The sequence below is a fragment of the Strix uralensis genome, chromosome 2 (assembly GCF_047716275.1).
Source record: "Strix uralensis isolate ZFMK-TIS-50842 chromosome 2, bStrUra1, whole genome shotgun sequence".
Lineage (NCBI taxonomy): Eukaryota > Metazoa > Chordata > Aves > Strigiformes > Strigidae > Strix > Strix uralensis.
The window spans coordinates 115446541-115469765 of NC_133973.1; the positions used below are offsets into that span (position 1 = coordinate 115446541).

At 37.1% G+C, this 23225-nt stretch overlaps 1 protein-coding gene across 7 annotated transcripts in view; it reads right to left on the reverse strand.

The window, feature by feature from the left end:
* The window catches only part of WASF3 (WASP family member 3), a 74155-nt gene that overhangs the window by 17625 nt on the left and 33305 nt on the right, over nt 1–23225 (reverse strand). For 6 of the 7 annotated variants that reach the window (XM_074859934.1, XM_074859937.1, XM_074859931.1 and 3 more), the window contains 2 exons: nt 9617–9759; nt 2456–2590 (listed from right to left, as the gene is read on the reverse strand). In XM_074859934.1, coding sequence (XP_074716035.1) covers nt 2456–2590; nt 9617–9749 — 268 coding nt within the window. In that variant the 5' untranslated portion in view covers nt 9750–9759. Of the gene's footprint in view, nt 1–2455; nt 2591–9616; nt 9760–11254; nt 11366–23225 lie in introns of those variants that run through there. The other variant, XM_074859935.1, reaches the window with a different exon arrangement.

A 23225-nucleotide genomic window follows, 5' to 3' on the forward strand; every position in this document is an offset into this window, starting at 1 on the left:
GGGTAGTAAGCTCTCCACGTTATCTTCCATTCTTAGGCAACCTGAAATACTGTTTTTTGACTGCAGTTGAACAGAGTGCTGAAGTTTTCACTGGCTTCTCTACAATGACACTAACCATTTCTTCAATTGTTTTACAACACTATAAGCTATATGAGTAGTGCAAACAAAATGCACTGACTTGTTTTCTTTTTATTCCCATTGACATTCCATCTAATATTTCTTGTCCATTCATCTAATTTATCAAGTCTCAAGAACAAACTGAGAATTTCACATGGTAACTGAACAGTACCGGACAAAAGTTTAATATATTGATGACCTGCAAAACCAGAAAGGCATGAAATTTAACACACACCCTGTAAGGTGCACTGTTGTCCTTTGTCATGATGGGAACCAAATCCCACTCAGACTTCTCTATGCAACTGTTTTTGTTACCTGTGCTGAGGTCTTGTCTCTCACTCCAAGACCACTTAGATTCTTCCGTAGCTTTTAAAATAGCAAAAAATTAGAAACAGAGTATTTCATTCCAAATCATCATTCCCCCAACCACATCACCTGAAGTATCAAAACATCATTTTTGAGAAACTACTTCCTATTTAAACCTGACTATAAGTAAACTAGTAAGGTATTTCATGCAGTTTTTTCAGATATATACATCTGAACTGTTACATTTTTGAAGGAAGACATTCAAAAGAGCAAAACCCCCATTTCTCTGGGGCTTTTTAATGCAAGTTATTTAAATGATTTTGAAAATGAAACCTTAATTATTTTAAAACTTTTTTCAACTGCAGTATTAATTATAGATATATAAATTTTTTCATATATACGCTATATATTAGTAAGAAATCACTGATGCAATTAAATCTAAAGGTTTTTTTAAAATCAACCTAGCACTTGATATTTTACTTAAATGCCTAAGCTACACACAAATATATTTAGTATTAGTGACGGTAGAATGAATTATTATAAAGACTTCTACAGTGAAATAGCTAATAAAATTTCCTACTGACACTAAAATGACAGCGGCTTGTATCTATAGCTTATTAATGTGAAAGACTATTAGCAGTACAAGAGTAATAACTGATGTCAATTTAAAATAAAAACTGATTAAATTCTCAGTCCATACACCAGTTTCTCCTTCCAATAGGCTGCTTTTAATTACTCTTCAAACTCTGAAAACTAGCCAGGAGGTACTGCATAATACAAATGAGACATTAAAAAAACAACAAAAGCAAAACCAGCCTCTGATGAGGACTGCATTTCCAAAAATGTTGGACTTGAATGTCATGAAGACTGACATCATCCACCTCAGCACAGAGCAAGCTAAGCATATGAGTATCTTCTAGTTGCTCATATTACCACCACAACATGCCTCAAAAACTATGCTGAATAGTGACCCCAGAATAGCTTACTTTATGTTCCCATATAGCTCTTGACCTTTAAGACAGCAACAGAAAGGTGCTAGTATCAACTGTGGTACTCTACCAGTTAACATGTTCCAAAACCAGTAAAAAAAGACTTATAATAATTTTCAGACAGTAACAAGCTAAAAATGGAAGGGTAAATATCACACTATTAATATCAACAGTAACATTTAATATTGGCATTAATAATATTAAATATAATATATAAACTACACAAATATAAATATTAAATATAATATGTAGACCATATAAATAGTACTATTAAATAGATCACAAGTAGCATTAACTACTACTGAATATATAGTACACTATTGTCCTGATGTAGCAACATTTTACTAAACATGAGCAATCACCTAAACAGGGAGTACATGCAGTGGCTGGTCAGACATGTAACTGAACATGGAAGCAAACATGCATGTTACAGATTTTAGAGTTAGACAGAGAAACATGTTTTACACATATAAGTGCTTTCCAACAGTGTAATGATGTTACTTAAATCCTTTAGTTTTACTGTGTATTTATGAAGTGAATGACCAAACACGTAAGCAAGTGAGGATGTATTTTAAAGGAAAGCTCTTTCTAGTGACTAGAACGTCCTAGAGAATTTCACCTAGTTGATGCAAACACACAGGGCCTCATTTAGCTCTGTAAAGAGTATTATAAGATGACTGCAGAACAGACACTACCCTGAAATAAATGTAGATCTACTGTCCCAAAATTTTTCCAATATTCTGACTTATTTACAGTAAGGTCTAGATTTATTTATTTCTGATTAATTACACTCACAAACTAGAGGTTTTCCCTGTGAAAAAGGCAGCTCAATGCCTCTATTTCTACAGGGGCTTCTTATAATACTCAAGAATATTTTTTTTTTTTGCTCTGCTAACATGATTTTTCCCAGCTTGCCTTACTGAGAAAACAAGATGAAATACCAGTTCAGGATTACTTTGAAAAGACAAGAGATTGTTGTGTAGTTAAATACTGTAGTCTTGTCAACATCACTTCTGGTTCAACACTTCCATACAATTACCTACCCTCTTCTACTGTTGAATCCAGCTGGGTAACTTTGACAGCAAGGCGATCAATTCTGTCTTGAAGGGAATTTGCTCTGATGTAGAAGCTGTTGGCCTCATTAAACAATTCACCAAATATGTCTTCAGCATGTTTGCCTGTGTAAGAAGATAGACAGGGAAATCCCTTTGCTAAAGGCTTACAAAACAAGACAAATGGCTTCAGTATCATGAAGTTAGAATAAAACAGAGTAGCTGTGGTATCATAACAGGGTAGTTTGTCATTCAGCAAAATTTTGGACAACAGATTTGTACAAAAATGTCAAAATATGTCAAAAATGCTGCCTGAAGCCTGTTTTCCTGGATGTCCTGGTTAGCCTTCTACTTAAACAGGGAGACTTTCAAATTTTAATCCTTATGTGGCTGAACTACTGCCAGGTGACACACAACTGATCATTAAAACATGCCTCTGATGAAAATAAAGGTCCAAAGTTACTGCTGTCCATAAAAACTTCTGAAGTAAATTCTGAAATCTAAAATCTCGCAATGCATGATCATTAAGATTTAATTATAAGCATGAGCACAAGCCAACATCAAAATGAAGGCAAAGTGAAACAGATAAAAACCAGGATCCTCATGCAAGGCAGCCCACTCACCTCTACAAATGCTCACTGTATACACCTTGCTGTCACTGGAGCCATTTGAGAGTAAGACAGCACTGACCACATTTACCCATGGCCAGTCTGGACTTGATATAGCACAAAAGAGGAGCCTACAACCTTTTCAGCTGCCATATTTTCTCAATCACTATGAGAATGGATAGTCCAGCTCAAATCTGCAGCCTTGGGCACTACCCTAGAAGTGCTATAGCAGACAGGAGTGCCACATGATAAACTCAATCCCCTCTTGGTCCACAAATCCTTGTGCACGTCTGTTCCCTTCCTAGACCTCCCAAAGTACTAGGCATCCTCATCCAGTTTGACTCTCCATCTGTCCCAGTATGAACCTCTCAACCACTCTGGATCAGAATCCCCAATTTAACACTTCTCCTGCCCCAGAATCTCCCCTACAAATTTCAGATTCCACCCAAATTCACAGCTCCTGCTCACTCAGATAATACCTCACCTACTTGTCTCTCAGATCCTCCTACCCAGATACTGTTGCTTCAATTAAGATCTCTCCCTCCACTGTTTCTGCAGCCAACACCCCTCAGAACATCGACACTCCATCAGTTCACTGTGCAAAAAGCAAAATCCTGCCTCCTGCATTTAACCATGCTTTTTAAAACAAAAATAAATTTTAAAACCCTACTTCTGAATTAAACTCATCTTGTTATGACCTGTATCGGGATGAGTCTGAAGAGCAGAAATTGAGATGAGAAAGTGAAACCTTGTATAATGGTTGGCACAATATGGAATATGTATTAACCACCTAAATGACAATGAATTCCAAAAGAGCAGCAATTGCTGACATTTTAAGTTGGGTCCTATAATAACCAATCTTAATATCTTACAAAAAAAAAGTACAGACATAATGAAAATGTCAGTCAAGATCCCATCCTGTGAACATCTGGAGACCGTAACTTGAAGTAAAAAGAAGCCACTCGTAGGAAGTCAACAGGATCTTCCCCTTTCTTAGATGGTTTACTTGGAGGGGTGGGGGGGGAAGAGAACACCACCACCACAGTAATATCTGAAAGTACTGTTTGTGAACTACAAATGAAAAAAAATTAATTTGATTGCCATGCTTTGAGTGGAAGACTTTATCAGTAACAGATTTCTTCACTAAACGGAGTAACTAATCTAAAGTGTCAAGATATTTTGGTACAAAGCTCTGCTTTGTACATACGTGGGAAGTGGATAGGCAAGGTGTTCTGCCTACCTGCTCCTATCTCCTCCTCCTCCAAAACCGAAGTCACACAACCACAGAATAGTTGAAGTTGAAAAGGATCAAGTCCAACTCCCTGCTTGAAGCACAGTCAGACAGAGCAAGTTGCCCAGGACTGCATTCAGTTGGGTATAGAATACTTTCAAGGATGGAGGCTCCACAGCACCTCTGGGCAACCCATGCCGGTGTTCAACCACCTTCACACTAAAAGTGTTCTCTAAGTGCTTCCCAGCAGCTAGCTGAGATTCAATTATAATCCTCATTTGATTTAGTTGCTGCAAATGAAGAGGTTACTCCAAGACCTTCAGCTAAATAAAGCAAGTATTACACTCTTCAGCCACCAGTATTCAGAGCTCAAAGCATCAATAAATTTTAATGGATGTTAGTTTATGTTAATGTATTGAAATCAGCCTGCTGAGGGAGGACTGCCGCATTCTAAGATTAAGCACATCACCCCTAAAGTAGTCAAGCAGACAGGTGCTTGTCAGTTATCTTTCAGGAGGCAATGTAAGTCATAAAGTTGATTTGTGAGAAAATACTTCTTTCAATATTGAATTCTATTTTTATTTTCTTTTTAAACACTTGCTACTCTAACACAAGTGAAAGACAGGTTGTCAATCTCCTGTCAGTAAAAACAGTGAGATGGTAAAGCAATATTGGAACACACTATTCTAAAACTTACTGCATCACGTTAATCAAAGTAGTATTTCTCTAGTGTTTTCTATGTTACCATTTTTTAAATTAGATTTTTAACAATACAGAAACAAACACAAAAAACCCAAACTATCAGAAGTTACAAGCATGTGTCTTTCAACTTAAGAGCTGATTTTGGTACTATAAGACAGTCATTTAAAAACATGAGGTGCTTCCCAATATTTAGATTGCTTTAGGGCAACCTAAATATGAATTTTAAAACCACTAAAGGAATCACATAGTCTTTCCTCCTAAAGCTCCCTCCAAACACAGAACTAGTTGAAAAGAAACTTAGTCATGGTGCTGACTCACCAAATCCCCCCTCTCAAGAGGTTTTAATATCAATTAACATAAGTGCCTCTTTCTAGCACTTCTACAGGTCATCTTCACAGATCTGTATATTTGATTACTCACAAAATAAATTTGCAAGCATTGTGAGACACTTCTGGAGATCAGTATTTCACAAATAATTGCAAGAATACCTCTACCCAAATTCTACAGTAATTACATGAAACATCATCTGGCCACATCAATTTATAACATCTCTAGCAGAGATGAGACACCATCTGAATTAATTATAATTGATTTTCACATTCTGCATAAGGCATGCATTGACACATTGAATACCTTGCCCCAAAGGTATCTTTTGTCAGCAGTCAAAACGCTCAATGCTGTAACAGAAGAGTTCAACAATGGTGCTGGCTTGTCTGAAGACTGGAAATCCAACAGTGTTTATTATTTTGGCTAGTTTCCTTTCACATATTTGAGTCTAAAAAGTACAGCTTTCCTTTGCATTCCTTCCACAGCAAAAGTACATGGAAGAACACATTCAAGTTAACAGATTTACAGTGCATTAAAAGGATTACAATTTTTCACACCATGAACATGCGTCATCAAAGAGAAAAGGTAAAGCAGTGTCATCACCTGGCATTCAGGTGTCAGTTCTACGAGACACTGGAAGAAAGATGATACTGGGACTGTCCCAAAGGCAGCCAGTGCTACACTATTACTCTCCTCAGGGTCCTAAGTAAGGACTGAAACATCCTGCAGAACTAGCTGGTGTTTTGTAAACCAGAATTCACCCAGGACATGACCATTCATCATAACATGGAGCAGAAGACAGTGATTCCACCCACCCCTTTGTAACTGGATTAATTAGCATTAGAATCATGCTTCCCCCCTCCTACCTCAGGTTTTTTTTTTTAAATAAGCAAAAGTGGTAGGCTGCTACTGACCAGGTGTTGAGTCTTACCTGCCTCCTCATAGCACCTCAGCATAATAATACCAAAAAAGCTAACCTCCCAACTCAACTGATTTAACAGTGGTAAAAAGCAGTCACACAAAGTTGGATGCAGCATGCTCAGGCCTGCATGCAAACTAGTAAAACTCTGAGCCAACGGCCAACAAATTGGTGGACATCACTCTGTGTGAAAGAAAAAGCCTTTCAAATCCCCACAGACCACGCTTTCCTTCATTTTCTGTTGTACAGCAAAACATATTCGGTATCACTTGCTATGGGTCAAAGAAAGTAGCTCTGTACCCATGTACATGTTTTATACCCATGTAGAAATAAGATTTCAGCCTGACAGGTAGTATCTGAATGAATGGAGAAGCCAAAGATACAAAAATACAAAATATTTGAAGACTCTCAGAAAGGAAAGAAGTGGTAATGCAACTTGAAACACGAGTATGTTAGTGTACAGGCTGAAATCTAATTAAAAAAAGCTCAATAAAGGAGTAACTGTACAGTTTTTAATATTTAGACTTCAATGACAATGAGATGTAATTTATTATTTCTTCCCCATATATACACATATGCAAAACTCAGGATCAAAACCATGGTGCAATAGATCCTGTTGCAGAGAGCAGCTTTTTTCACTGTTTAGAGTTCTGTGGCCGTCAGACCAAACTCCACTGCCAAAAGTAAGGGAGTATTTTGTGAAAGCTTTCTTCAAAGTCTTTGCTCCATGACTATGTTTACTAGGTAAAGCATTATGGTACTTACAGGCATGGGCTGCAAATGCTCCCAGTCCTGTCCCGTCTGCACCCCCCCCCCACCCCCCCCAAGATTCTCTCCTCCCAAGTAGAGGTGAACCCCCGAGTAAAGCTTTTGCCTTTTATATAAAAGTGCAGTTTCATACAGAACGCTGCTCACACTGCCTGTGTTCCAAGCCAGCTGGCTGCAAATGCACGCAAATCTGAAGACGTAATAGAAAAAAGCTCCACTAAGAGCACATTCCTCTTGGACAAGAACTTGTTCGTGTCTCCTGAAAAGAGCAGAGGCAGAAGCAAGCCAAATTTGTACGCAACAGCACAGATCTCCCGGTTTCTAAAATTCACACCAAACTCAGTGCAACATTGAAAAACAGTGTGACTGCAAGACAGACCTGTACTTGCTCTCTCTCTGTGCTTCAAGCTGTGTGAACACCAACAAGCTCTGATGCTGTCAGCAGGACATACTGCATTAGCTCCAGCACAGCATTTTTCTATGATCATTTCCTTGCTCCCAGTTGGCTTGAAACACAGGCAAAACAAACACTGTCTGCTGAAAAAAACCCTCTGCAAACATGACAGATTTTAGACTGTCGATGAGCCTGGTGGTAGGCTTCACTCATTAAATACCGTGTATTCATCTGTTAAAACAAAGGACACATCATTTATTTGCATAGATCTTTAACATGACACTAATAAAGTACTTTAGGGCTGTCTACTGAGACTTCTGATGACCTCAGAAAGCTGCGAAGGGAAAACTGCAGGATATGGATTGTGTAAATAGCCAGTTCCTCAGCAACAATCATAAGAGGATCTGAATATGCAGTTTAACAGACAGATTAGCCCCAAGACCAAGTCTGGAAAAATGAAAGCTAAACATTCCTAGCAAGTCAGACAAGTGAAAAGTGTACTATCCATACTTTGGCAATCATTGTACCATACCAAAATGAGGTCTTATCAGATATCCTTGAACGTAACTAGGACATTAGCCATTCTTCTCAGTTTTCTGAAGCTTAAGGATGTCAATACAATACAAACACAAATTAACTATAAACAACATTAGACACTAAATCAGCAGCTACTGCTCAAGAAAGATCAGATAATCACATGGAAACTTCACTGAAAATATCAACCCAATGTTTAACAGCAACCAAAACATTATAAATTCTTAGGGAACTAATGATAAAACAGAAGTCTGTTTTGATTATGATCTGAAGTCCTCAACACTCCACCTTTAAAAAAACCAACATACTCTAACTTACATATCCAAAGCAGAAATAACAATGAGCAGAAATACAAAATGGTTTCTACCCAAAAAGAGCACTAACAGATCAGGACACTCCAACCTGGAAAAGATATCACCAGTAGAACACAATAAAGACCTAATAAAAACCACAGATGATTACAGAAACACATGAGATGAAATCACCTTTCATTATTTTTTTATAACTCAAGAACCAGAAGGTATCAAAAGGAAGAAACAGATCAACTTCTATTGTGGTACATTCTGCCACAGGTTATTGGGCAAGAAAAATGTGCCATCCCTATCTGAACACATCTAAGCAATTCCACAGATGATTGGTTTGCAAATGTTTGTAACATAGGATGATTCAGATGGACCCCTAGATCAGAAAATCCCTAAATCACTGACTACTGGAAAGGGAAACATGCTCTGTTTCTTGTACTCTTTCCCTAAGCATAGGCTATTTCCTATCATCACAAACTGACCACCAGACTTAGTGGGACCCGTAGTCTAAACTCCATACAGACTTTCTTACATTCCTAAAAACCATTTCCATTTACAAAGTGAAGAAACTGATGAAGCAATAATTTCTTTTCGAAGCAATAATTTCTTTTCTAGGACCAGAGTTATGTGCACAAACAACAGCTGCTGATTGTTAAACACTCTGAAGAAATCTCTTCTCATTCATTAAGAAATATTATTCTTCCTGCAAGCACTCCAGGCACACTTCTAGAATTGCTAGTTGTGGTGTCAACTGACAGGTGTACTGTGTAGGCTACTCTGTATGGAGCTGATGCTAGCTTGCCTCAACAGTAGCACAGGTTTGTTCACTGAACGCCATTCTTTTGATGTATGTGCATAATTTCATTCCTATGAATTAATCACACATATGTAAAGAAAAGGCTTAAGAAGTATTAGCATGTTACGATAAACTGAAATTTCAGTCAAATGTGTCATTTGATGCCAAGAGGCAGAAGAGTTTGCTGGCTTCATCTTGTACAACTGAAAGCTAAGAATAACTCAAGTGCTAGTCTTGTTTCCTGCATCAATTTCTCTCAGCTTAGAAAAACTCCCGGTTTTCTATGCCATAGTTTTTTGGTTGGTTGGGTTTTTTTGGGCTTGCTTTTTGTCTTTGGGTTGGTTTGGTTTTTTGTTTTTTACACTTCTAAATCTTAGAGAGGCTCTTCTTGTGTAAAGTGCAAAACACAGAAGAGCATAAAAACTATGAAGTAGCATTATATTATTATATTACATAAGTGACAATGTCCTGTATCATAATTTTGCTGTTGAAAACAAGCCATCTTAGAGCTTTTAATTTATTCAGGTTTTCGTCAGGAATTAAATACTTGCAGGAAGTTACAGATACTTACTTAAGCTGCTTAGCTGGCGTATGATAGCAGCAAGGGTACTATTCGTTACACATTCCAGTTCACTAGTAATTCCTTCTGGCAGAGCTCCTCGGCAGAGATGCCGTGGTTCGATGTTCCTTTTCACCAAAGGCATGGCTCACAACCTGCAATTCACAGAAAAATACATACAGAAACGAAATTCAGACCTATGAATCTGTGTAGCGTACATTCAGTTTTTTCTACAAAATATACTTCACCTTTCTTTTTTTAAAGCACTTATTCTTCCTGCCATAAGATACTATACGATTTCCACTGAGGCACTGGAGTCATGCACTCAAGCCAGAACATGACAAGAGCGCTGCAGATAAGCACAGAGGATACGGTCCATGTAGATAACCTACACTTTTTGTCTTGGATTTGGTGTAAGATTTACTGTATACACAGACTTGTGCTACAGCACCAGAATCACTGGACTTTAGTGCACATTTGCATTTATAGAAAGCTGGCAGTCCCCACAGGAGTGGTAGGAAAGATTACTGTCTGGAGCAAGCTGGCTTGCTGCCTTGGCAAGCGGGCCACCAACGGACTGTCCGTGCATTATAGCCTCAGACACTGGCCTACCCTCGCTCTGACAGTTTTCAGCCAAAATGATAAACTCATCTGACAGATAAGGGCAAGGGCTTCACAGAAATAGGCTGGGTGAGAATAAGGAAGAAGCTGCAATGTGAGGAAGATGGTTTTTCACAGGTGGTGCTGAATGACAATATGAATGAGGTAAAAGCACATATTGAACAGATTTCAGGAACATGCTAGATGTGTGAAGACATTTATCTGAGAAAACAAAGGTTATCAGAACTGTTTTTTCTGGAAAAATAAAAGAAACTAGGATGGGAAAAAATACAAAGAGAGATCTCAAAGCATCACACAAAAGGGCACAGGGGCATAGAAAACATAATCCTGCAGAGAGCAGCTTTGAAAGCTGGTACACTCAAGTAAGACAGAATTCCCCCAGAAGGGAAACAAGAGCATATAATATAAAAAGTTCTTAAGCAGTTTTCTTTAAAATGGTATTAACACAATTATGAGTCAATTTGATTAGCTTTTTTTAACACTGACAATTCAATGTCCATGCACTACTTATGAATAACACTCTTTTTAAAGATCATGTGGCCTCAAAATTTTCTGGAATTAGAAGTTAGTGTTACCAAGGACATAAGTTTATTTGGAAAAGACTTAACTGAAAATTTCTTTTTTATTGCACTAAAGCAATTGAAGTAACCTTTCAACTTCTTTAATGAAAATCACATTAGTAAATTAAAAATACCTTTTTGCTTTTGAAATGTTGCATAGTAATTTTTGTAATGACTTTGCCCCCTGAAGGTTTATAACACTTCCTTCTCAAGAACATTTCTAAAAAATTAACAGCTTAAGTAATTAACAAAAAGCAAATTATTTAACTAAGATTATTTCAGAACAGACCAGGAAGGAACAGGCTCACAACTTGTAAGCACCAGTCTTGAATTGTATTTTACATCTTTCTTACTATGAAACAGTTTATTCAAATGTCAGAATTTAAGGGCAGCTAGTTTCCTAAATTTTAAACAATACAGAGGTAAGGGAGGAACAACTTTTATTTGATATTAGACAAAAAAATCTTACGTAATATCCAATGCACTCAGTTTTCTGAACTTGATCAAAAATAGGTAAAAATTGGAAATGCACAATTATTGAAGAGCAGCATTGAGCAACATCACACTGCAAACAGGCTAGTGCACTGCAACTGTGAAATAAAAGTCATTATGAGGAATTGTTTCGCTGTGTAGGAAAATGTTCATAAACAGAATTAGTAAGAAGTAAATTAATAGGAGCATAAAGCAGTACTAAAGCAGCCAAGTACAAATCTCAGCATTACTCCAACACACAAGCTACAATGTTTGGTTTTCTCTGTAACATTAAAAACACTGTTGTACAAACTAAAGGTATAAAGACTCCCTACAACTATGACAACATAATTCTGAAATATTGGTGAGTGATTAGACAACTCATAAAATTGTCCTTCCTTGGAACTAATTTTTACATGCATTTCATCAGTAAAACCCTCTGGTGAACAAGGCAACCATTTTACTGGGTTTAGGATTTGTGGGGGATTTTGTTTGCTTTTTTTAAGAGAATTACTGTGGATATGTTTTGCTACAAATGCTCATAACTCATTTTCATTTTTTTTTTTTAACCTAGCTTACTTAAATTCTTATATAAAAAGACCAGAAGACCAGCAAAATAAAGCCCGGTTTCCCGTGGCTTTCTGTCTAGCATTCTCAGAGATAGCCATGCCCTGACCTTTTGCAGTTTACCTGACTTTTTCCCACCACCCCAAGCAACACACTGGGGCCAGTTGAGAGCTGGCTGCACACAGCCCAGCTAATTGTCTGCTACCTCTTGAAACACCCACCATGCTTAGCATAATCAAAATGCCTTTCACTAGAAGAACTAAATTAAGTCCCTTCTCCACATCATGTCCTTCCTCACCTATAAAAGCTAATTTGAAGAAAACACACAACTGCAGTTTGAGTTTTTCATTTTTGCATCAATTCTTCATGAAACGTTCCAATGCGTTCAAGAGCTAGCAGGGGAGAGACAGACCAACACAAGACATTCCATTTCTTTAAAGAGCAGACTAAAACACACAGCGGTGCTGAGGGTGGGGAAGAAAACATTCATTTTTGAATGCATGATTTAAATTATTATGTATCCACCTCATTTCAGTGTGAAGTTTAATTCCAAAAGGTAAACTGAACACTGATGAGTAAATACATGCAACAGATTAAGCAATGCATTAACTGCTCCTGATCAAAGGAAAAAAAAAAAAAGGCCTGCAATTGCAATTATAAGTTTCATCTAATTTAAACCCTTCAACTATCTGAATCACTTACAGACCTATTCAACTTCTAATCCATTAGTAAGTAAAAAAGCTCTTATTACTATGTGTCCTTGCCACTAAAGCACTACCACCCTTTTCTTCACCACACACAACTCAACAGCTAGACAAACTTAACCTTTCTTAAAGAATATTCATGAGAAGTGAGACTAAAATTTTTTCAAAATTATCTAATTTCAAAATATTTCAAAATATGTAACGGAAGGTTAAACAAGAAATCAAGACAAAATTGAAGCCCCTGTAATTCAGAGGCTTCATGAGGCTCAACCAGGCTGGGGGGTAGTATGTTACCAGGTGCAAAAAAAGAAAAAAGCTAGCAGTGGCAGTTCCACTGCCTTCTACTTCCATCTTCCGCCTGATTCAAGCCACACTTCCACCCCAGTTTATTACTAGAGAAGATATTCATCATGATATTCTGTCACTGTATTACAGACATCAGCATTTGGTAAATCATACTCAAGTTTACAACACAGAGGTTAAATAACTTCTCTTCCCTTCCATCCCCAAATAAATTGAAAACATAAAGGTAAATAATTTATTATTTTCAAAAGTTGTATCAGTTCAGAAGATTAGGACCAATCACAGTTGATCGTTTTCTCACATTTTACCCCAGCTAAGTACACAATAGAGCCACAGACTTAGAGCTAGGACAAAAGGTCCAACCCCACTCCCTGCACAGAGCCACCGATGCCAGACACAGCTGGCTTTAAAACACCAGCTGCATCTGGCCCAAGACATGAAGGATCTAAAATGATGCTATACTGCATCTATGTAACTGGCTGCACTAGAAATGTATGAGATATTAGCATCAGACCAGAAGAACAGGAGCAGGAGTCAAAGGCGAAAGAAGAAAACTAAGAGGGCAAAACGTCATTTAACACCTCACTAAATCCATGCATGCCTCATTGGACATGGATTGGGGACAACATCTGGCTGGATTAAACTCTGACTAGAGCTCAAATGGACACTGCTCGTCAAACCCTACAGGCATCAGCAACTGCACAGCTAACCTAACTCAATTTCCATGCACATTCTGAAAGGACGGGACATCAGAAGCTTGAATTAGCTTAGATCAGCCCATTAAAAATTGACATTAGACATGCTCCCTCAGTATTCTCACCTCCCTTTTTCTTCTTTCCCCCCCCCTCAGAATAACTTGCATAACTGCTTTTTGTTTTAAAATTAGAAGGCACTTATCCCAGTAGTTATTGCTGTAGAGGCAAGCAGGGTACAGAAAAAGATGAATTGAAGCATTGCTTTTCCTTCCACACTTCCCCTGCAGTTGCAGGAGTATTGCTCCAGGTTAGTTTGGACCACTCTCCTCTGAACAACAGCTGTTAAACTGCACATAGGAAGTTTGACATTGCATTGACAAGTCAGGTTTTTTTAAAAAAATGAAGTAGAAAGCAGATGTTCAGTAACAAACATGAAAGACGACAAACACAATCTACAATCTTTCCAAACAGCAGAGCAGCTATTATAAGAGACAAGCTGGGTTTTCAAGTATTTGAGCAACTGGCAAAAACTCAAAGCACCAGCTGTTCCCCAAACCTGCCTTTTGCCCTTTCACATCCCCAAAAAGGCACTGTAATTTACACTAGTGCTAAAAATATGTAGCTGAATTTCATGGTTCTTTAATATTGTAAGTTCTTTATATATTCACCAATACCACAAAACGAACGCCAATTCTTTATACAGCCCCTCTACTTGTGAATGTTTCCTTATTACATTTTCTCAAAGGCATTGTTCAATCCCTTTTTTAAACTCTTAAGGGGTTTCTTCTTATACTCTCTAGTAAAATATAGCAAAGCTGAACATTTTTACCATGAAAAAGAGCTTTCCATACATCCACCCTAAATTCTCCATTAATATATTCTATTATTTTCAAGAAGGTTTAGAGCTTTTCACTGATGAATCTCACAGACCTCTGTAAAAGAAAAAAAATATCATCATTCTCCTTCTGTGGAGAAAGACAAGAGATGGATTTAATATGCAGCTTGTCCTAAGTGATGTGCCAGATGGGATTCCATTCAAAATTAAGCACCTAAATTTGTATGACTACATATAGATGAACTCAGTGTCCATATCCCTCTTGAGAGCTCAGAAGCAGCCTGAAGAGCAACTAAATCACTACATCTATTGATAGATACAAGAATGATACAGTGAGTTCAAATACCTCACATGTAATCTCTGCTATGCACCCACCTAAATTTAGGTGTCTGAATCTAGAACTGAATTTCACCTCCTCAAAATCAGAGAAATACTGTTGGTTTCCTCACCTCTAGCTCTGTAACCAAGTCCTAATCACACCGTTTCTATGCTTCCAGCATTTCAAATGTCCTAACACTCAATTCAACACGCTAATTTCCATCTCTGAATGGCACTCCATTTGGTAATATTGCCCATTTCTCCATTTAAGTTCATAATTCTAGACAGTCTGCAATTGCCCCACCTTCAAAATTTATGTATGTGCTAAACAGAAAGAGAAGGGAAAGCAGGAAGATAAAAGACCCCAAACACTAGTTCTGGAGATGCTCTCCCTCCCCATTTTTTTTTTCCAGTCATTATTATCACAGATCTCCCTGTTCTCTAAAGGCCCCTCATCCTTCACACAAGACACAAAGAAAGGGCTACATGGATAGCAGACACTGCTATCCCTCTTATCTCAAGAGAAGGAAAAGAATGCACATGCCTTTAATGCACATCGCTTTGTTTTCCCCATCCTAAACGACTGGGAACCCGATGTTTGTGAACCTTTCCTACTTATCATCTGTGGACATCATTTTACTTCTTTATCAGTAATGACAAGTTAAAAACAAATAAACTGGAACTAGCATATTATCTGGAAATCATTATTTTAAGTTGATGATTTGTCTAATGTCATTCATCTGTACTTTAAGTTCGGGGGTTTTTTTTAAACTGGCTTCATTCTAACCAGAGTTTGAATCAACATTTTGTATACTGCAAAAGAATATAAAATATTTAGCCATCAGTTACTGTGCAACACTGCTCCAATGCCCCTGAATTATTTTATATTTACCAAAAAGGATCTAGATAAGACTAATTTTTAATAGCATCTTCTGGTTATTTTAGTTTTATCGAGTATGTAATTCCTCTCAGCCACATTACTATGGAACAAATATCAAAAGAAAAAGTTTCACTAAACATCATAATTACACTTCAAGTACTTCTATTAGAGCTCTCCCAGTCTAAGGGACAAACAATGTATTTATTAGTTTTCATACAGTTTTTTATGCTTCCCCTATTTTTTAATGCAACTCTAGTTTGATACTGAGTTTGCTGGAGCAAGGGCAGACATTTGTTAGAAGTATGCACAAAGTCTAACAAAATTCTGTTCCTTAAGGATAACTAAAAATCAAGAACATCTTTTTTCTTATCTGCAGCAAACCACATAATTCAACAAGACAATACATGTAAAGTGAAATGGCTAGAAAATGTTCACCTTGAAAAAATAGCTAAAGTTTTATATATAGCCAACTCTATCAACATCATTTCCACAGATTTTTCTCCTGATTATCAGATCTACATGAAAGGCATGACAGCCAAGGCTGGAATGAAAATAAGGTTTTTCTTCTTAGCATCAGACCACCACTTCTGATCTTCTCATATTATACCAACCTAAGTAATAGCAACGATGAAATGGGCACAGAAATCCCTAGAGCAATTTTGTTTCTTTAGTACAGCTCTTATTTTAATGTCTGTTGCAATGAGCTATTTCTGAAGGCTCATCAACTTGGAGGGTTGTTTTCTTTTTTTTATTTGGCTGGGGTTTTGTCTGTGCTGAGCTCTTCAGGCCAAATTTTATGGTCCAGTGATATTATGAAGGAAATCAAGACATTAAAGCAATGACAAGAGAAAGGACAACAGGGGGGGCAATGGTGTTTGGCTTTGTTTATTTACAACCTAAATATATTTTATGGACCTACATTTCCCTAGCCAACCCTCCACAACTCCAAAAGCCCTCTAAGAAGCAGAACAAAAATTTTGAGTTGGTAGTTACCTCTGCTAACACTGTGGGCCTGCAACACAAAAAGTTTATAGAACCATTAAAAGGTAAACATATTAATTCAGAAATTTCCTCTAAAAAGTTGGGAGAGAAAAAAAGTAAATGGATCTCCACAGCACTGAACATTTACAATTATCTTAAATTTAGGTCTCAAAATTTCATGCTAACGCTAACTCTAAACAAGCATATGCAAGATAATATTCACTAATGCAGAAAAAAAAGTCCTGAAAATTATTTAACCTGAAATTAAGTAGCTATTTTTTCTATGAAAGTGTAGACTGTAACATAAAAGAGGTTTTCAAGTACTATCAACAACTATGAAGACAAGTCAGAAATCCTTATTTTCTGTAAATCTTGCTGGCTGGCTTTTTTTTCCCCTTTGTTCTACAACCCCATCTTCACGTTACCTGTTGACTGTGGTTCAAGAACGTATTTGTCCATCTGCCATGCTGTAATAGTGTCAAAGGTCTCATCAACTTCTCCTTAAGTACTTGTGTCTACAGTTCACTGCCTAATAAGCATGCCTCTATGAATAAGATTGAGGGACCACTTTAAAGTTATTGCTTTAAATTTTTTTCTTCCCAACAGAAATTAAATATTCCAAAACTACAATCCCAACACTTTTTCCCATCACAATATTTTTCCCCAGCAGTTTCTAGCAAAATAAAAGTCTTATTATGAAGTACAGACAGACTATGATAAAGTTTCATCTTCTGCTCCAAAACAAAGGATCATATACATGTCATCCAATTAAATGGCTTCACCACTGTTAAAGGAAGAAATAAAGGTACTTCTTGCTCTCTGCTAATGAGGTTACTGCACCGTTCTAGCTCCATTTCTGGAACTAGAACTATAGTTCTAAAACATATCTATATAATAGATATTCCATTCTATGGAGTAGAAAACATATCTATGGAATATCTTTTTTTTTCCTGCATTAAGTTTTCCCATCATCCAAATTAATGGATTTTGCAATTTATATTCACAGCATTTTATCACACTGCCCAACATGCAAGAAACTTTACCAGTAAGTTAGTTCGGATTTATTTTTTACCTCTGTCACTTAAATCTTTATACTTTCTAGAGATGCCTTATGATTTTTATAGAAATACAGGAAAAATATATACTCACTGTATTTTTCATGTTGAAATACTTTTTTTTAAACACTAATATTTAATTTCATCACTCCATTTCTTCATGGGAGAAAGTTTCCCCAGAACATCTGTGACTATACATACCTCAGCTAGTTTTAATTTCTGCTTTTTCTCACACCTCTTTCCCCTGAAAGCTAAGATCTTTGGTTGTGTTACCTTCTTCTGATTCACCTTCTCACAGCTTACCGCACAGTTTCAGGCTTCAGGCATCTCATTCTCAAGTAGCCTTCTTGAATCTAATGTCAGATTCCCATTCCTTAAAATTCTCTTCATTGAAAGAAACACAAAGCAGTGGAAGAAAACCACTGTAGTCCCATTAAAGCTATTTGTTAAGCTTTTAAATACGATTTCTCCTTCATTAACACATTTTAATCTTCCTTAGTACACTTAATGTTACTAAAATATCTATTTAAGAACAGATTTGCTTACCTGAAATCTAATATAGGTTCCCAGATTGCACAATACAAAAGCTTGCTGTACTGAATCCACTCACTCTGCCAGCATCGGATCCACCCACTCTTTTCTACTCATCCTGTATCAGAATACAGATGATCCAGGACACCTTCACACACAACTCGAGTCTCTCATTTCTAGATCATAAGCTGTACTTTCTCTAACCAAAATTTTGTTCATTAAGCCAAAACATGCTTTCTCTCAAAAGAAATAAGGCTAAAGGGTAGAAGAAATCCAACTGATTAAACTGGAAGACATCCACATATGGTGCACTTGATGCTGTAAAAAAAAAAAAAGAAGGTAAAAAAAAAAGTAGTATATGAAGAGTTTGGACTGAAAAACCTCTGGAAAAATGTGTACAGAAGCTTTTACTCAAACAAGTAAATTTAAATCTGGTTTAACAGAATGGTATTACCTGACACCATGCTTAAGGGTAAAAGGTGGCTAGTCACATCGCTATAGCATGCTGAATGGGGAAAAAAAAGTTGATTTGTGCCTGTGTGGGTCCAAGTCCAGACTGACCACTATTACATTTATTAATTGTTCTATATAAATCACATTTTCTCTTGTCTTCTTTCCATATCCACATGGAAAATGTGACCACGCATGCAATGACAACAACTCACATTGTTGCTTTCCACTGAACGAACAATGACCACTTTAAAGTATCAACAAAAGATGCCGACACATTAATCTTGTTCTTAGTGTGATGGCTGCTCATCCTGCTCACAGTCCCCTCCAGATGGCTCGGTGTGAAAGGGATGGTGGGATGGGGAAGAAGAAATATTCCATACTGTTCTGAACATCTGCTCCACTGCATTTATACATTTAGAAAAACCATAAACCTTACTGCCACCATCAATTTTACTATTTCAGCCTAATACTACTAGGCTAACACCAGATATAGTGTAAATGTTATGCATGTACACGAGAAAGGAAAAATGCCTTTTCAAGTCACACAAGAACATTTGTTTAGTTTTTGCAACCTTAAGAATGGCCTTGTTTCAGTAAGGAAGTACTTCTGCTGCACTGAAAATGTTTTTTCTTTCATATGACCTTTCTTGAAATCTGTATTATACTCCAGAAGTTTATTATCATCCCTTCTCCTATTCAAGCAAACAGGACTGAACTGAGTCACCATTTATTTCCCTTTAGTTTTATTTGTTTGTCTTTACTGAAAAGATGCACACTATGCATTTGTTGGAGCTTGTTTATATTCTATTTGAACAGTTTTGCACAGCAACTCAAAAATATTTTCCTTGTGCATATACAAAAATAGTGGTAACTTTTTTAAGCAGAGTTGAAAGAAAGAAATAAAAAGATAAATATCTTACTACAGTATACAGTTTACATCTCAAATAACATTTACCCTTTAAAAATACCATCTCTTGAAAAGAAGCACTCAGCCAGAACAAGAATAAACTCGGCGAGGAGTTAAGAAAGAGGAGGAAGTAGCACTTTGTCCTATAGCACAGGAAAAGAGACTTAGATTGATCATTTCCACCCCCCCCTCTTTTGTATGATCCTGACATGTGTGAACCATATGGCTGCTGAATTATTCAGCTCTTTCTACTTTGAATAGCCAATGATTACACATATGAAAATTCAGAAGTACTGAAACACTGATTGGAAGAGCGTCATCCTGTAAAATCTAATTTTGTTTTAACACTTAGGACCTAAAGGGTAACATTAAGTGAGTATAAACTGGATGAGGTCAAAAGGAGCAAAATCACAAAGCAGCAGAGAGCTAGTTGTAACATCAAGATAATTACATCAGGAACAGCCCACCACTAGCAGATCAAAATGTTTCCAGAATTTATCAGGCTTGGACCCAGATTTGAGCACAGAGTTGGTTCCGTAGGAAGAGCCACACAGCTCTCCCTCCATAGCCAAATTCAGCAGCCCAGATAACTACAAAAATGTCTATATGCCACTCTTCCAATCACCAGCAGAAGTATTCCCATAAAATAGCTAAGATGTATCTAGCCTTAAAGTAAATCATGGTTTAAACACCTTGCTGTGCAACACCACTGATTCCCACCTATTTAGTACCGCTTAATTTTTCTACCAGTGGCAATAAAATTAAAAAACAACAAACCCAAGAGAACTGCTGTTTAACAATACTATCACTTATCTAACAACCAACTATACCAGGACATTTCCCACCTAAAGGAAGTTTCTTTTTTGTTCACCACCCACCTATTCAAGGATCTGATAGGACTACAGTCCAAAAAGCATCAACACAAACTCCCTCTTCGTCAACCTGATTATTACAAGAGGGCACAGAGTAGCTTTTCATTACCCAATTTACTACAAACTACTGAGAGACCATTTTAAGTGTGATTCTTTCAATATGGTCTCTTAAATGATGGCTTTATACATCTTAAGAGTGCTTACTGTAAATCTGCTTTGGATATCTAATACACATTCTTCTAATAGCTTAGAGTTATGGAAAGTCACATTTTATCTACATTAGAGAAATGGAGTAATTCTATAATACAAGAATCATTACCGTATGATATTTTACACTACTTCAGACAATTTGATGCTGGAACAACTTGTAACAGAATACTGAAAGTCTGCAACTATAAACTAGCCTTTCTTAACACATGGACTACAGTAATGCACAAATAGCTCCTGGAGACCATTCTGAGCACATTTGTCCCAGTCTTCCTTCTTCACAAACAATAAGTGTTATCAGCAGCAAATGCCTTGATTATGAAAAGAAAACATAAGTTGCACCTAGGCCTTGCTGACTTACATTGATCCCATTTACCAAAGCCTTACTGGATTCAAACTGCTCAAAATAACTGTCTGGGTCACAGCCCATGTGACAAAGGTCACCAGGTAAGGCCTCAGGAGCCCACCTGCAGTGAGAACATGCCATTCAGATCCTCAAATGACCTCAAGCTAAACTAGAAACAAATTCAGTAATTTGTTTCTCAGAACTCCAATTAACCCTAAATTGGAGGTAAAAGTAAAAAAGGGATGAAGTATCCACTTCATTCCAATAATATCAAGTTTTATGGCAATACACAGTGTTCCTTATTTCCCTTAACTAATTTACCATTAAAATGCTTTCTGAATAGCATTTTTCAGAAAAAAAAAGTGTTCTTAAACTCTTTTCCCCCACCACAGCAGTTGATCTAAAATCTAAAATATCACAGGGAAGTGTTAAGTTTTCTTGTAGTTCTTTTCCATACCAAATAACCTCAGAAAATTAAATATGCATACATACATAAGTACACAGTTTGTGTACATACATATTTGATATAGACATAGGACTTTTTTATACATATGACACTCTGCAATGGAAAAGAGCAACAACATAGTCAAACTACAAAAGGAAAAACACCTTGTACCATGCCAATTTGGCATTAGACTTTGCCTGCCTCGACTCCTAATGTGCTTCCTCCACTCCCAGCTCTTACCAGCCAGGACAGACCTTCCCACTGGGAAACAACTGCAAATATGCTTTATCAAGCTACCACAGCATATCACAATCCCTGAATTACCTTGCAGTCAAGCAACTTCAATGTCCACTGAAAAAACAGGTTCTTGGAGACAGCGGCAGAAGTTTCCTGGCACACGTTCCCAGCACGCAGACAGCCCATGAAGATTTAAGTTAATCCAAAAATAAACAAACATCCCTAAAATTCCTCAAGGTGAAGACTGCCACCTACCCTTGCCATGGAATTTTAGCAGGAAACTCAGGATTTCCCTGATTCTTCTGATTATGAAGCTACCACCAACACTTCACTTTCCCTATGTATCAGAAACCTGGAAGTGGCAGCTAGCCTACACTGGAAAAAAAACCAGATTTATTTTGGGTGCATTTTAAGGAAAAACTGGACAAAATATTGTGTTTGAATCCAACAGCTGAGTCTAAGTGAATCAACATAATTCCCAACTATTTTCATCCTGAGCCAAGCACGCCATCTGTTCCCATGAAGTTCATCTTCTGGCCACCATACTACACCGTATAACAAAGTGCCAAAGTGATTGAGGACTGGTGCATAAATCAAGAAATACACTATGAGCGATAAGAGCGCAACACTCAAGACAGCAAGGGGAAAAAAAAAAAAACAACACACACAAAAAACTCAAACACCTACCACCGAAAAAAACACCACAAAGCATAAGGAGACTTATTAAGGCCCAGCATTAATGCAGCCAGGTATTCTGCAGCTTTGGGTGTTGTGGTTATTTCACTCTGCTGCCTAAGGAGAGCTGAGCTCTGATTAGAGGTTTTCCCAGAGTGGTGATGCTTTTCATATCCTTCCTACTGCCAGTGTTCAGTAACTTGAATACTAATAATGCAATTTCTCTGTCAAGTAACCTTCCTCTCTCTTCCACATGGTTACCATCTTCAAGTTAATCACAGAAACCATTCATGTTTGATGCACAAGAAATTAGCAATTCATAATTTTCCAGTTCATAAAATAGTAATAGTTACAGATGGCACAGTGGAACATCCAGTTATCAGAAGTACAGGAGCTCCATATACCCCTACAACTGAGACACAAACAGGGTCCAGCAGAAATCAAGATGGATCATACCCCTTTTCCTGGCCTTACTGATACTGAAGTTTTTTTAAAATTAAGTTACATAGACAGATATCCGTTTGTAGCTTTCCCCAGGAACAGAATACCAAAAGAAATAAAACTGCAGTAAAAAATAAATCTGAATACACTTGATATATCTAGTATTTTATTAATATGAAGCACATCAAGATTGAAAGCAGCTACATCTCCACAAATATAAAACATTATTTTCCCTTGGTGTTTCTGGCTCTTTTGTGACAGATCCTGCCTTTTACTAGCATTCCAAATTCAGATGTCAAAGTTCTGCCCACCATTAACTTCCTAATAATTCAATGTATAATCCTTATCTCAGTTTTTTCATTTGTTTTTTGTTTGGTTTGGGGTTGTTGGGTTTTTGTGGAGGGGTTATTAAATAAAGCCTAAAATGAATGTCAGGCATTAGTAAAACTAACATGTTTTGATACAGTAATACTGGCTTACAAAACCTTATTTGCAGCATTAAAGAGACTTCCTTGTT